This window comes from Tiliqua scincoides, chromosome 2, assembly GCF_035046505.1.
Source record: "Tiliqua scincoides isolate rTilSci1 chromosome 2, rTilSci1.hap2, whole genome shotgun sequence".
Taxonomy (NCBI): Eukaryota; Metazoa; Chordata; class Lepidosauria; order Squamata; family Scincidae; genus Tiliqua; species Tiliqua scincoides.
The window spans coordinates 238,115,479-238,132,158 of record NC_089822.1 but is presented as its reverse complement, the minus strand read 5'-3'; the positions used below and the strand labels follow the sequence as shown (position 1 = coordinate 238,132,158).

General features: G+C 42.2%; 1 protein-coding gene across 1 annotated transcript in view; it reads right to left on the bottom strand.

The window, feature by feature from the left end:
* Positions 1-3,307: 3,307 nt before the first annotated feature.
* FRMD4B (FERM domain containing 4B) overlaps positions 3,308-16,680 on the bottom strand; it is a 168,610-nt gene continuing 155,237 nt past the window's right edge. Inside the window, exons 19-23 of the mRNA XM_066616285.1 lie at positions 16,033-16,180; positions 14,934-15,053; positions 12,922-13,721; positions 10,331-10,463; positions 3,308-5,131 (exon numbers count right to left, since the gene is read on the bottom strand). Of these exons, the coding sequence (XP_066472382.1) occupies positions 5,011-5,131; positions 10,331-10,463; positions 12,922-13,721; positions 14,934-15,053; positions 16,033-16,180 (1,322 nt within the window). The 3' untranslated portion in view covers positions 3,308-5,010. The remainder of the gene's footprint in view (positions 5,132-10,330; positions 10,464-12,921; positions 13,722-14,933; positions 15,054-16,032; positions 16,181-16,680) is intronic.

The following is a 16,680-nucleotide window of genomic DNA, read 5'->3' as shown; positions in this document are numbered from 1 at the left end:
CAAAGCATCAGTAAAGCAGCTACCACGTTTTCCAGACTCACAAAGAGAGTCTGGTCCAACAAGAAGCTGACAGAACATACCAAGATCCAGGTCTACAGAGCTTGCGTCCTGAGTACACTTCTGTACTGCAGCGAGTCATGGACTCTTCGCTCATAACAGGAGAGGAAACTGAACGCTTTCCACATGCACTGCCTCCGATGCATTCTTGGCATCACCTGGCAGGACAAAGTTCCAAACAACACACGTGCTGGAATCCCAAGCATGTATGTATTGCTGAAACAGAGACGCCTGCGTTGGCTCGGTCATATTGTGAGAATGGATGATGGCCGGATCCCAAAGGATCTCCTCTATGGAGAACTCATGCAAGGAAAGCACCCTACAGGTAGACCACAGCTGCAGTACAAGGACATCTGCAAGAGGGATCTGAAGGCCTTAGGAGTGGAACTCAACAGGTGGGAAACCCTGGCCTCTGAGCAGCCCGCTTGGAGGCAGGCTGTGCAGCATGGCCTTTCCCAGTTTGAAGAGACACTTGGCCAACAGTCTGAGGCTAAGAGGCAAAGAAGGAAGGCCCATAGCCAGGGAGACAGACCAGGGACAGACTGCACTTGCTCCCAGTGTGGAAGGGATTGTCACTCCCGAATTGCCCTTTTCAGCCACACTAGACGCTGTTCCAGAACCACCTTTCAGAGTGCGATACCAGAGTCTTTCGAGACTGAAGGTTGCCAACAATTCCAGAAGCTGCCTTTTCTTTTGAATTTATTTTCAAAATTTATAACCATGGAGAACATTCACCCTGAGATGCACTTCTGTAGCCCGTTGCTGGTATGAAATTCCTTCAACTGTATGTAAGATTCCAGAGAAGGCCAGGGTAAGGACCTCATGCTCTGAAATGACCATCAATGGCGTGAGACAACCCTGCTTTCACAGAGGCAGTATAGAAATGCAATAAATACAACTGATCTCTCTGCCCTGAATCCAAATAGGGAGCTCCATGCAAGACACATTCTTTGCAGTTATTTTGTTCATCTTCAAGATCCTGACTCATCAAAGGAAAGGAACAGAAGGGGAAATACACTAAAAGGAAACGTTGGCAACAGGCATCAAGGAGCTGTCTGGGTGCTTCATTACAATGTTACCAGTTTGGGTGCAAATTGTGGAAGAATGTGGACAGCATTTCCTTTGTTTACAAAGGATTTTGTGCATGTAGGCTACTGAGAGCCATGCTTGCTTATTTTGTTGGGAAAAATCCTGCCAATGTAGGAAGGGGAAAAATTAAGGACAGCATCACAGGTGGCATATTGAACACGACACTGCTAAACAGATTAGAATAGGAACAGGTCTCTTGGCTTTACCCACACCATTACGATTTCATAATGGTGACTAATCAATGGCCTGTGACCAGTATTGCTGGAAAGGTGGCTTATTTCACAATGCAAAAAATGGGAGAGGGGAAGCAGGGTGATTTATCTGAATTTATAAGGGTAAGCAGGGCTGGATTAAAGCAAACAGGACACCTCTCCTAAATAACGCTGTCACAGTTGACATGTCTACAACCTATAGACCAATGATTTTCAACCTTTTCAATCTCAGGGCACAATGACAAGGCACTAAAATTGTCAAGGCACACCTTCAGTTTTTTGACAATTGACAAGGCATACCATGCTGCTGGTGGGGGGCTCACATCCCCCAATGGCTCTACTAATAAATGACCCTCCCCCAAACTCCTGCAGCACACCTGCAGACCATTTGTGGCACACCAGTGTGCCATGGCACAGTGGTTGAAAATGGCTGCTATAGACAATCTCTTTGCTGCCTGCATTCACACAAGAAAATACAGTATTGGCTCTCTAACCTTATCCAATTAATGTCGTACATACACTCTGCCACCAAAAACAGAATATGATCATTCTGCTCAGACTGCTAACGTTAGCAGAAACGTAGAAAGGTGAGGTGTGTTTTCTACACAGATATTCCAAGGAGCTCCTGTTAACAGCAATGAGTATCAGAGATGACCAAGTAATGGAAGGTAATTCAAAAAAGAGGGGAACCAGTCAACACAACTTTGGAGTGCAGAATGGCTAAGAAGAGCTCCAAGACAACTATATAAATGAAAGTTATTTCTATAACTATCTAAATAAAATTAAAAGTTATCCAGGACATAATTGTATAAAACTAAAAATACCTCCCCTTTTAAGACCTTTTTTTTTTTAATCAACTACTCCATTTTTTTAATGACATCTACTTGTTCTGTAATTTAATATGGCATATTTATTTCATCTTTGAACACAGTAAGGCCTCAGTCCTATACACATTTTCCTGGCATTAAGTTCCATTAAACATCATGGGAACTTACAAGTAGACATTCACGTGCTCTTTGTGTCCTTAAATCCCACTTCTAAAATCTGAGTTTAGTTCTGTTTTTAGACTAGTGAAAGCACAAATAACTTTATATTAATAGATTACATTTACCCATCTAACTTTTCTTTCACTCCATTCCAGTTACCACCCTATGCATGTTTCGCATAAAGATGCTCTCCTTCTGAGCAGTACTCTGTTCCATGTAGTTAACTGGGGCTCTTCCTGGAGTGATATGTGCCCTCATCCTATTACCCTGAGGAATTCTTAAGATGTGAGCACTTCAGAAGACAAAACCACAGCATGCCAGAAGAAAACTTGTGGCTGTTGAGGTGAGCGAAGTTCCAGAATTATTGTTTGATGTAAGGCCCCATTGTTAATCTGGTCTGGCCAGTAGCACTAGGTGTGGGCGGTCCAGGTCACACCTTTATCATGGTGCAGAGCCAACGCGCACATGTTTAGGCTTGTTTCAACCTTCAGAGGAGAAAACACAGGATTGTAGGCATGTGGTCAGAGCAACAAGGGGCTTGTCACCTTATATTTTCACCTTCTCTACATCTGAAGCTTCCCAAGAGAATGCAGGAGAGTGCTCCATACCTATGAGCATGTTGTGGGTATTAAATATGGTGAACAATTGTTGTAAAAATAATAATTAGCATTTGTATAGTGCTTTTTGAGTGTGTGAAGTGCATCACTTGTATTATCTTGATGTCATCTTTACAATGAACCTGTAAAGTTAGTAACTTCATAATCCTCACGTTGGAGCTGGGGATGACACAGTCTGGGTTTTCAGGACTGTATGGAATAAAACCTATGTAAACAAATACAAAAGAGAATACTGCAAATATTTAGTAGCGTACTTTTAAGTTTATTGACCTAGACAAAACCATAGGTCTTTAAAAAGTCAAGAGCAGTAAAAGAATAAGCAAAAAAGATTTTCCTGTTTCTAAAAGGCTATACAAATATGCACAAAAGAAATAAATTAATTTTTTTTGTTTCATTTTTCTGTTTATTCCAAACTTTAACTCTAATAATACAAATGACTAAGGACCAGCTTAACAAATTCAGAATCTCTCTGTATATATATATATATTTATATAGAATTCTTTTTACATGCTTTGGAGTAAAAAAAATGGTCAAAAACCTCATTTCTATTCACAATATGAACAAGGAGTGATCCATCCTATTTTTAAAAAAGAGATCCCCGAACAGCACCATTATATGGAATCCTGAAGCACAGTATAGCTGAGAAATGAAAACTTTTTTTTACAGTTTGCAAAATTACACTAGGTAATCTGCAGCTAATTTGTTCCTACAGGTAGATATGAGGTAGGCTTATCCCTCGTTGAAAAAACCTGCAGTTGATTTCTCTCTTTTTTCTTCTTTTGCACAGAAAACAGTATTCTGTGATTTTGTGAAAATGCAAATTTACCACTGTGTTGCCCTGATTTATAGAATCCATGTTGAGGAACAGGCTTTCATACATGGATTAGCTGTGAAGGCAGCAAAAAAGTGGCCTTTCCAGTGGGGAAAGACATGCATCCAGCTTCTAACAGGTGATCTGCATTGTCAGATCTAGGCCAGATTCTAGCCTAGAAAAAGTCCAGGTGCCCTTTCCTCTGCAGTTAGTGAGAATATATTGAAGGTGGAAGAGCTACAGGGGACCAGCAATAGCCACAAAGTCTTCTGTTATGCTCCCAGTTTCCTATACTGGGGTATGCAGCTTTTGCACCTGCTTTTCAGATAACATGTTTTACAATTTGAATGTCCTTAGATTTTAAGGCACCATCTCAAATGGATGTAGCTGCATCCATCTTAAAAGACAATACTGGCCAATATAACCAAATCACGCAACTGTGTTTTTCACACTGGTAATGCACTGTGCTCCAAATTTTCAACTTCTCATGACGCATCAAAATCTAGCATTTCTCTGTGCATTCTACATTAAAACCTACATGCATCCTTGCATAAACGAAATCATGGAAAAAGCGTAAATTACATTTTTATCCTCGAAACAGTTGGACGCTGCCTGCTCCCGCCTCTAAGAGATCCACCAGCTGTAGGCTCAGCCTGATGGAATAGACACTGCAACAACAGTGTCTTTCTTTCACTCAGGACAATATGACTGAAGAACACCGTTAATCTTGTTGCAAATACTGTTTAAAAACCCAAACTTCTTTCAAGGCTGCTGTAATATGAAGTGAACTTTCTTTTCCATTTACAAGCTCATGGTGTCCTTTAGCAGGCCACAAAATCCAGCATACGCAGCGGCAGAAGTGGATTCTGAGATCTCAATTTTCTGTTTGTCTGAATTGTGCTCTTAAAATTTATAAACAAGAATCTCCTTTTTCACATTTTTGGAAGTTTGCATCTTCAGCTATTTCCCAACTTCTAAAAGGTGCAATTAGAAACCCTTCAATTCCGGATTGCATTTGATAGGAGACGTAAAACCAGACTGTTGAGCCTACTGTTCCTCATTTAGGCTATTTGGATTCATAGAGATGTGCTAGTGTGGGTAAGATGTGCTAGTTTTCTTTCAGCTTTGTCTCACTGACCACTTCTTCCCAACAAATTCCTCAAGTTTGAGCTGCACTGGGAAGCTTATTTCATAGAAACACATGGTGCAAGGCACATAGGGGTAACTGAAGCAGACGTTCACACTAAAGTTCCAGGCTTTGAATCCTCATGCCACAACAGTCTCTGTTCACTGCCTTGCAAGTCGCCTTCCAAATGGTTCCTATCACCAATGCCCAATTGGCTTGTCTCGGTGTATAACCTGTAAAAGAAATATGGCATCACTGATATGCAAAGCGAAGAAGAATTTCAGGTGCTGTTCCAGTGAATCTTTGGACATGCTTCTTTTTTAACAACCCTATCCACAAAAGTAGTACTTTGCAACTGGAATCAATGATGTGCGTGACTGGGAGAGAAGCCTCAGTATACTGATTAAAACTTCTCAGTAGTAAAGCAGATGCTTTGTATACAGAAGGTTTCAGCTTCAACCCTCAGCATCTCTATACAGAGCACAGAAATATTCCCGTCTGAAATGCTAGAGACCTTCACCACCTTCTGCCAGTCAATGTTGACAACATAAGAAAGAGTTAGATAACACTGAGCTAGGTGGACGTGGTCTAAGGCAACTGCCTAAAACTGGTCCTTGGGAATGGCCTGAAGATCCATGAGCTAGCTTGTTGAAACTAAGCAGATCTGCTGGGTCAGTTACTAAATTGGAGGTTACCCGGAAACCCCATTGTGAGCTCAATCATCGAAGAAAGGAAGCATATAAATAACAAGAATGGGATCCATGCTGCCTCCAGCAGTTAACCCCTGCTAATTGAGTAAGAGGCACTTTTTAAGTGGGTGCTCTTCTTTTATTTAGTGGACCTCCTAACCCCAGCACAGTCTTCTCTAGTGGCTGTCTGCTGGTGTTCTTTTGCATCCTTTTAGATTGTGAGCCCTTTTGGAACAGGGAGCCATTAATTGTTTGTTTGATTCTCTCTGTAAACCGCTTTGTGAACTTTCCGTTGAAAAGTGGTTTATAAATACTGTTAATCACAACAACAACAACAACAACAACAACAACAACATCCCAGAAGAAAACAATCACACTGAAGATGAATATGGGTTACAGATCAAGCCTGTGTATATGGGTTTACTTGTAGATTGTGAGCCACAACAATTAACAAATGGGTATTATGTTGTAAACACTACAATTAAAAAATGAAGCTGTGTAGTTATTTGAAATTCTATCCTATTCCATTCTGAAGGGTCAAGAGAGGCTACCAATATAAAAAAAGCTCCTTTCAATTATTATTTTGATATTATATGATTTAAAGAGCATATGCAGAAGCAAGTGCAAAAAAATAGATTTCACATGAGTCTTATGGCCATGGGAAAGCCCCATGTGTGCAAGTGGGGCTTCCCCATTGCCAGTAATGACAGATGAAAGCAACTAGTAAGAAAAGGAGCTCCATCTGCCACACTGGCAATGATAGCAGTGCTATGGATCAGAGTTCTTGAAGTGAGTTGCCCAACAACAGTAGCTCACTCAAGAATCTGAAACCCAGTGAAATGTTTTTAGTAAGAAGCTGTTTTTAATGCACATTTTTAGTCAGTCCATAACAAACCATAAAGCTTTAAGATGTTTAGGTAAAAATCAACAGGAATATAGGTAGTTTACATTCCTTTTTAAAGCTATAGTTCAGTGAATGAAAGAAATGCAAACAGTTCACTAGACAACTTCATGCAAGTCAGCTCAGCGATAAGCAACAGGAACAGCAGCCAGCCCATTATAAACCATAGATAAAATGTCTTGAGTACTTACTACACTGAGCTGGCTACATATAGCACCAGAGAATTTAAACATAATCTCATGTCTGCAAGCACAAGCAGTCCCCTGGACAGAAGGTCTTTGTTCTGATGGATGACAGGTGGAGTTGGAGAATGAGAAGAGGGAACAGACACGAAACAGAGTGCACAAGAACTGCTTGAAAACCCACTGGCAGCACTTGAAAGAGGTGCTAGCCTACTTGCTCTTGGCAGAATTACCATGAATACATAGGGGAAATTGAGTGGAAATTATTCCTAAAAAAGGGAGTCGGGACAGCACTCTAAAAATCAATGGAATTTAGGACAATTCTGCTATTGCATTAACATCCTAATTTCATCTCATCTCACCTCAACAATTGTGCATGCCTCCCTCCCCCCTAGACCAGACTGAAGCCAAATAGGCTGGATCCCCTTCCCACACTCATCCAGTTAAGTCTGTTGAGAGAATGTATGCTAAGGATGTGCTGTCTTCCACCATGCATAGAAGCTGACATCAGTAACCAACTCTGACAGTTTGCTTTGGTTAATGTTGCAGTTTGGGGGTTGCAGTAGTAAGTGAGAGAATTGTGTCTGCTCATGCTGCTGCTGTAAACTATGAACCAACTCACATCTGGCCAAAGATTCTTCCTGTACGTTGGAGGAACTGATGTACAGCTCTCCATCATGGATATTCAGGTATATATATTAGGCAATGTATCATAAAGTAAAATCTTATGTTTTCACAAAGAAGTCCAATTAGAACAATGGAGGGGAGGGGGGGGAGAGAATTGCACAATCTAGGTATGAAGCACTCATGATACTGATGGAGGAGGCAGCATACACAACCACTCCTATATTGCATGGTGGGATCCTTGGCTGAACAAGGGAGTGTAAAAAATTTGCATGCTGTTTCCAGCATGTAGGAACGCAGGAATCATAAAGCACAAGAAATTGTGGACTTGAAGGACTGTACAGGTAGGTGTAGGAATGCTTCTGCAATGATTAAGAGCCCAGTCCTGAGCTCCCGGGGTGCACGGCTGTGGCAGCACCGAAAACAGCTATGGGCAGCTGTGGTTGGCACCTTGGGAGAAGGGGACTTGTCCCCTTCCCCCGGGTAAAGGGAGTAGCCCTGGAATGGGGCTAGTCAATTCATTGTCCCCTTTCCCCAGGTAAAGGGAGTAGCCCTGGAATAGGGCTAGTCAATTCATTGCCGAACAAAAGGTTGGTGGTGAGGTAAGAGCCTTTGCATCAGGTGCCGAGCCTGACGCAAAGGCTCAGGATCCAGTGGAGCGTTGCTCCATGAGTCCCGCCTCCCTCCCTCCCTGCTCCCTCCCCTGGTGCGCCTCCCCGTCCTCTCCCCGCCTCTCCGACATGCCTCCTCCCTGCCCTCCACCCGCCCACCACTTGCCTCCCTCCTCCTTGGAACGCCTCCACTCGCCCCCGCTTTCCTCTCTGTTGCTCGGCAGTCCATGTGACTGCTGAGTAGCGGAGGCCAGGCATCTGCCAGAGCTTGCCCAATGCCGGCCAGTGCTTGGCTATTATGGGCACTCGCCCAGTGTTAGAGCTTGAAAACATGCTTTGTGGCACGTTTGCGACAGTGACAGTGTGCACTGGCGGTAAGCCAGCGTGTCGAGCTCAGGATTGGGCTCTGAAAAACAAATCCAACTGAAAACATAAACCAAAAGCAACTGTAGATGGTTGGCAATTTAGGTAGAAGATGTTCAGACTTGAATATATGACATCAGTGGAACCATATTATATCCAGTCTGCCAAAACTGTGACTGCCAAAGGATATGGAAGGAAGCCTGCTCTCCATCACTAAGGGTGCTACAATACAAGACTGCATCCTTCTTTATCAGCAATTTAAATGTTGCTGGGTATTCTAAAAGGCAGCAGTACTTCCTTTCTTTCAGAAACAAACGTGTCTACAGTTGTCTCACAAAGAAGAAGAATTAAGGAGATTCAAGGCCTCTGTCAACTTTAAATCTCTTGGGTTGATAAACTGAATTTTGAAGCTTGCTGGGTAAAAGCAGATTTTGCATTTCCCAAGTCAGACTTCTTCAAACAGAAGTAAAAATGGCATTGGTGGTGTGCACTATATGAGATTTCACTTCCTCTGTTACTGCAATGCATAGCATTGTGTTTTTTTCCCTTTCTCCCTCCCTGTATTTAATGCCTGCAGACAGACCCTATGATGTTCTTGCATGCAAATATAATGCTATTTCTGGAAGTGATCTTCCAGTGGTGAGTTTACCACCATGCATTTAGGAACATTACATGATTGATACAAATACAGAATGCAATTACATTTGGATTGGGGCCTAAACGAACAGGTACAATTTTTCAATTCTCTAAACTGGGATAGGTAACACAAGGCCTGCCCTTGGCCTGTGCATCTCTGATACTTCTGTCATATAATGGCCCCTGCAGACCAATTGTTTGGGAAGAAAGGGTGATGAAGTACCTATGGCCCACAGCCCCACAAGACAAACTCTCATTGTACTTTAACTCTAATGCAGTGGTTCTCACACATTTAGCACCAAGACCCACTGTTTAGAAAGATAATCTGTCAGGACTCACCAGAAGTGATGTCATGACTGGAAGTGACATCATCAAGCAGGAAAATTTTTAAAAATTCTAGGCTGCAATTCTACCCATACTTACCCAGGAGTAAGTCCCATTTACTATCATTGTTAAAAGAATATACAGAGTAGCTTGTGGTCTGTAACATTTCCCCAAATGCAGTCACATACCATGGGAGCATCAAGTCTAATATATTAAAAATAAAATATTGAAATGAATGGGGACCCACCTGAAATTGACTCACGACCCACCTAGTGTTTGAGAAACACTGCTCTAATGAATTTCTGGCTCAACCCAATCTCAATACATTTTAAACTCAAATCTTATTGATAAATAGATGCCTTGAACGCTATGATATACAACAGAGGTCTCAAAACTTTTTGGCCAAAGGACCACATCAAATATCTGGCATGGTGTCGAGGGCCGCAAAAAATTTTTTTTAAATATAAAATTTAAACAAACACATCAGAGATGGAACTTAGATGAATGAATGAATAAATGAATGAAGGGGATCAATTTCCAGGATTTCTTCAAGCACCAACATACACCATGGAAATAAAGAACACACATGAATGGTCTCCCATTCTCCCACCTCCCAAGCAGCTTACTCAAATACACAACAGTAAATACCTCAGAACCAGCACATCACAAGAAACACCTGGAATGTGTTTTGGCCTTCTAAGGCCTTCAGAGGGAACAAAAAGTTACGGCAGATTTTTTTTGGAAAACCAGGAAATGACTTTTTAGGCCATTAGAAGGTGTTCCTTGGCCCTTAGCACACCCTCCGGATGGCCGTGGGCAACACAGAGGCTTGCTGCGGGCCACTTCTGGCCCATGGGCTGGGGTTTGGAGACCCCTGATATACAACATAAAATACTGTGACGAATAAAAACAACAGTCATAATATAAAAAGAGCCATGCTGGATCAGGCCTATGTAGTTCAGCTTCCTGTATTGCATAGTGACCCTCCAGATGCATGAGTTCTGTATTAAGTCAACAAGTTCTGTGTGAACATTCAAAAGGTGACCTTCCTGCATACCGTCCAACATAAACAAGCTACAACAGTTTACTGTAGATGGCTCACCTGCTCTGCAATGGATGGGGACCATACACATTCCCATACCCGCTAGCGTAAGACGACTGAGACAGTGTGTCATAATCAGAAAGTCCTAGAGGAATCTGATTCCGCCAGTTCACAGAGGCATTTGTAGAAGATGCTAAAAGCAAAGAACGATAAATAACAAGAGGAGTGAACAACTTGGTTTGTTAAATATTCAAGAATACGTCACAAAGCAAATACTTATAACTATGGTCCTATCTGACGCACACACAGTGAACCAGAGGATGCCTGGAACCTCCAACTGATCTGTTGACCTGTGGAATCCATGTTGGCTTTACCAGGGTTGTCCAAAGTTTTTGGCAGGAGGGCCACATCAGCTCTCTGACACGGTGTCAGGGGCCTGGGGGGGGAATTAATTTACCTTTAAAATTTGAATAAATTTACATAAGTTTAAATAAATGAATATATTAAAGATGAACTTATATGAATGAATGAAGGTCTTGCAATAGCTCAATGCCTATAAAAGGCCTTGCACAAAGCAAGGCTGGCCTTTCCTTTGCTGCCACTGCTGCATCACAGATGTGAAAGAGCAAGCAGTGGAGGGAGCTCTCATCCCACAGCTCACACGAGAGGTCAAACAGTCGCCCTCACGCTGAGAGAAGTTGCATTGGGCCAGTGCAGGCTTCAACAAATCTCTGGAGGGCCAGAGGCTCATTGGAGACTGGGGGCTCCCTGAGGGCCGCATTGAGAGGCCTCAAGGGCCACATTGAGAGGCCTCAAGGGCCGCAAGTGGCCCGCGGCCCGGGGTTTGGGCACCCCTGGGCTATACGAATGTGTTCAAAGAAGAACGACATAAATTCATGGGTGATAGCGATGTACTTGGTCAACCTGATACAGAAAATGCGCAAGTATGTGGCAGGGATTCTCTCCTATATCCAGATGCTAATCCAATTAAGCCACAAAATGAACAACAGCAAACTAAGTGCTCTACTGCTTCCTTCTTTTAAGTTTCAGTTTCATATTAATGCAGAACATGCAACAACAGAACAAAAAAAATTAACGTGCCCTTATCCTTCCTACCCAACTTCCTTTACTACATTTTAACATAATAGTGTATATACTGTATATCTATAAGTAAAAATCCTATATACCTTCTTTATTTCTTTCTTTTATTTTCCTGGGCATGAATTAGTAGCCAGTACACTGTCTTAAAATTATCTTTGTTGCATCTTGAAGTCTGGCTTGAATTTGAGGTGAGAATTTATTATTAAAATCGCCCAGCATTATCCAATCTATTTCTTTCAATGTCCTCAGAATTTTCCAATGTACTATAAGGATCTTAGCAGCTATCAGTTTCTCATAAGAACAGGTGGTATTTTCCTCCATCTATACAGCCCAATGGATGAAATTCAAGACTAAATTCTATTATTGCTATCCTTTTCTTACCTACTTCTCCTGTTTACACAACAATATTGGAAGTATCCATTTTGAGGTTAAACACACTGTTTTAACTACAGTACTTTTATCCAGTCACTACGGGAGGCAGGATATAGAACTGGACAAACCATTTGTGTGAGACAGTAGGCTTGTCCCTAGTTTCTTAACCTCCTACACAGTGTTCACACCCAACTATTGTCTAAACCAGTTTGACCATCCTCTGAAAACCAGTCTAGCAAGCTTATTTGCAAATTGTTTTAGCTTAATTCTGCACAGTAGGCTGGATACAGAGCTAGCCTCTCATAGGGCTTGTGTGAGTGAGTGAGTGAGTGAGAGAGAAATTACAGAGCTAGTGTAGTCCATTGGCTAGAGAGTTTGACTTGGATCTGAGGGATCCAAGTTCAAGCCACAATTCTGCCACAGATTTGTTGTGTGGCCTTCGGCAAACCACTGCAACCTGCCAAATAGAATAATAGAGTCCTACATCACAGGACCATTGTAGGGGCAAGAAGTGGTTGAACATTAAACTTTCTGTGAAATAGTAGTACTAGGCAGAGTTGAAATTTGCTGTGCTGTATACCTCCTCTAACCCTGAATTCTCCAGCAGTTGTTACGCTCCCAATGGCTAACAACAAGACAGCTGGTCAGGCTCACTACATTGATGAAACACCTCAAGTTATTCTCAAAGGTACTGATAATCTTCAGCCGGGCTTTGTGTCTACCAGCTGAACAGTGTAAAGTCAGTGGTTCCCAAACTGTGAGCAGTGGCTCTCCCAGGAGCTGTGGAAACTAGCTGGGAGTCACAAAATCCACATGAAAAACCCATTAGCTTATATACAATGCATAGGATTGTAGCCCTAATGGGGAGCTGGAACCAATGACCTAGTAAGTCAAGGGAGCTGCCAGTCGAAAAAGTTTGGGAACCACTTGTCTAAAGCCCTGATACACACACAGGGAGTAAATTTCACCATCTGTCAGGCTGGAGGGGCAGTTCTACACATTTAGCAGTATGACTTTGCAGTGAAATGGAAAAGTTATTATGATCAGAGCAGACTCTCTGTGCATATTGGGACCTCTATACCATCAAAAGATTAGTAGGCAGTGGTAAATGGTAAATGGCATCTGTGAGGTCGCACAATGAGAGGCAGGAGTGACAAGTCTCATAAACTGCTCATTACCTGAAGAGAAAGATGATGCCCGGCTGCTTGGACAACATGGCACCTGCAGTCCAGCAAAACCCAAGCTCCTCTGTGATCCTCTGTCAAGATCATAGCCTGCCTGCAGGCCAAGAGGGGGGTCTTTGTGACCAGAGGCACGTTGGTACCAGCCACGAAGATGCTCAGCCACTAAGGCCTTGTTAATGTTTTTGGTGATGTGCTCTGTTTTCACAGACGGCTTCCGCGGCAGACGCAAAGTGGCATAAGGGTTATGCGATGCTCTTTCTATCTCGTCTTCATGGAAGGACCTGAATTCCCGATAGCGACGTTCATAACCATAATGAGCCGACGAGCGGTAGGAAGGGTTCACAGTGTACTGTCCCTCTGTGCCATTCTCGTACACATAGCCACTATTATAATATACATCATGTTCTGCATAAGGGGCATAGCCAAGAATGTAGCAGTTGGCTGAGGGCTGCCCTGGACTTTTTGGGATGCCATTGCGGATGTCCTTCTGGGCTAGGTTTGGCATGCTTCCTGAATTGGCAGCAAAAATGTTCTGTTTTTTGGACCGTCTCCTGTTCCGGGGACGATTGTCAAGCGTCTGGGTCGTATAGTAGGGGCTGGGGGTCACACAGCAGTATTCCGCGCTGGATTGGCTGGTATAGGATGACCCATCGTCTAGGATTTCTGTACTGTTACTTCTTTGAGATTTTGAGAGTGTGAGCACAGGTGCTTCGCTGGCAGTCTCAGCTAGTAAGTTGGTTTGAGACCCTAAACTACCGCTCCGCTGCCTGCAGTGCTGTGGGGAAATATCTGGCCTGGAGAAACAGAAAATAGTATTTGTAACCAACAGGACAGTTGTATAAAATTGCAGAGCAGGACAGGCTACAACAGTTTAGATAGACTGGGGTTAAGTGTAAGCGTTCAAAAGACCGAGCAAGAAAAAACTCGTCAAGATGCCTTGACAAGTCTCTTGAGGCATAAAATGATAAGCAGGAACTTCTTCAGTGTTCATATCAATTCTGTGCATTTGGCATTTAAACATATGACATGGTATGGACAAGGCAGTACTGGACATTTTTACAGAAATGTTTCTGAGTAGAGTGGTATCTGCATATTGTTTTTGTTTTAAGTGCAAGCAGGGGATATCTGACTGCACCCATTTCAGCATTTTTCTTCTGATTTCCTTCCAACTGGGAACAAGTTCCAAAAGGAGACTCAAGCCAACCTCTGAATTTTGCAAAAGGAATTTGTGCCTGGGAATCAAAGTCTATCTACTGCAGTCCTACATCTCCAAATAATAATAATGATATCAAATAAAGAGTACTAGTTAATAAGACCAGATGCTGGGTGTTTCTGGCATTTGTCCTGGAAAGAGTGGAATTCTCAGTGGGTCTGACCTATAAAAGCTCAGTTTCCAACATTCCATACACTTGAGCTGACCAAGAAATGGAACCCAAGGTAGGATTATGAAGATAAGGGCTGGGTTCTCAGTGATCCTGGAACTGTCTGTATCCTCTCCTATCCCCATTCATCAAAACTGATGGGCCTGTTAACTGATACAGTTAACATTTCTATTCAGTAACATCCTTTTCAGAGTAATGAGATAATGTCATCTTGAGATTTGCAAGAATTCAACACAATCAGACTGACTAATCAAAGACAACATGTGCTATCCCAATGCCTGCTTGAAGATATAAAGTACAATAATCAAACAAGCTATTTTCAACCACTGTGCTGTGGCAGACTGGTGTGCCGTGGATGGACTGCAGATGTGCCGTGGGAGTTTGGGGGAGGGTCATTTGTTAGCAGGGCCACTGGAGGATGTGAGCCCCTGCTGTCAGTGCGGTATGCCTTGTCAATTGCCCAAAAACCTGATGGTGTGACTTGACCATTTTAGCGCCTTGTCAGTGTGCCGTGAGATGAAAAAGGTTGAAAATCACTGAGTTAAACACATGCATTTGCTTAGTCTAAAGGTCACTAAAGTGCACCTACATTTTCTATGGAGTATTAGAAGGGAATCAACTTACGGTAAATGAGTGCTACTGTAGGCATTGCGGGTGAGAACTGGTGTCGTAGGCATACTTCTTCCCCCAAGGTGTTGCCTCTCCACAGTTCTGTAGGGACTGCTGTGTGTTGACAAAGGGTCTCTATGATAATAAATAGAGGAATCCAATATATGGCCACCATCCCAATATCTTCAAAAAGATGCAAAGCAGAAAAGGAAAGAGCATTGGCATTAGTTGCCGACAGATTGAAAGGGCAAGATTTCTAGAACAAAGAGGAGAGAAAACAGCAAAGAACATGCAGAACAAAAGAACATTTATCTTGTTGTACAGCAGTTTGCAAAACAGCTGATATTCTGAGAACTAAGAAGGAAGAATGTAAAAGATAATGAAAAAGGATGACGACCATATTAATGTTCCACTGGCAAGATGATATAAATTCACTGAATACTATGTGAACTATGTATTATAATCCCAAGCAACAGAGAATGTAAGAGAGTTTTTTTTTTTTTTTAAATGTTAGTGGAGATTCAGAGAAGTCCATGGCTGCACTCAGGCAAATCTATGTTTGCACCAGGAATCTTTGAACATCTCTCTCCTATTGTAACCCCATCAGAGGCTGCTCAAAAGGATCACCTAACTTTCTGAAACAGCTTTCTGTGGGACACAAGAAGTTGCAGCAGAAAGAGGAGGACCCAAAAATCCCTAAGTATGAATGGAGGATCACTGCATCAAGCCCAGGCTCAATAAATGTGAGCTTTACCCAACATCACCATAATAGAAATTTTTTTAAAATCTAGTCTCCAACACATAAGATGAAATAGGAATCTGGGATTTTTAAAGGCGCAAAGACAGCACTAGAAATTCATATTTGGTTTTCAGATGAAAGCTCAGATGGAAGAAATTACTCCAAAAACACAAACATTTGTGCTATGCTGCATTTCCACACTAATTTTTAGAAGAGAAAGGCAACTAATTAATAACAAAACCAACAGTTTTCTGAAATCTCATCATGTTAAAGGAAGTGATCATGCAGAAAAAGTCTTTAAAATAAAACCACACAAATGGCCACACAAACCACATCATGCTGTTGTGGTTTTTGGCAATGTCAGAAATCTTATACCTGGAATTTCTGGATTCCAGAAGCTGTTCATTCATGGAAGGCTTCCTGAGATGGATTCTCTCCACACCAAGGGATTTGGGTGGTGGAGTTTTTGGAGAAACTGGCACAGAATTTGTTCTCTGGCCTGGTATTGCAAGGGAATCGTTGCCTGTTCAAAGAAACATAATTAAAATTTGGTGAGATGTGAGGTTCCACGTAGAATACTTGCAAGCTGTACATCTTTAACAAAGAAAAGCTCTCTGGACCATGCAAGGTCACTTACCAGCAAGTTTATGGCTATGCAGAAAACTAGGCAATGCTAAAGGTAAGAGGTATTATGTGATAGATAAAACTAATGGATTTATTAAGATACTAACAAGGTCCCATTGTTATTAATAATGGAAACAGGGTTTTAAAACACATTTCCGAAGATATTGTTTAGGGAGCAAAACTTCAGACTAAAGTTCCTTGACAAAAGAGTGAGGAAATGCAGCAAAGCAATTTAATACTGTCAGTGGCGCAGCTAAGCGGGCGCAGCATGTAGCAACTGCACAGAGCAACAAGCTTTAGGAGGGCAACAACTTGAGCTTGACACCAGTGGCCAAAATTGCGAAAACCTTGGTTAATACCATCAAGTTATAGACCATTTGATGCAGAATTTAATGCAGA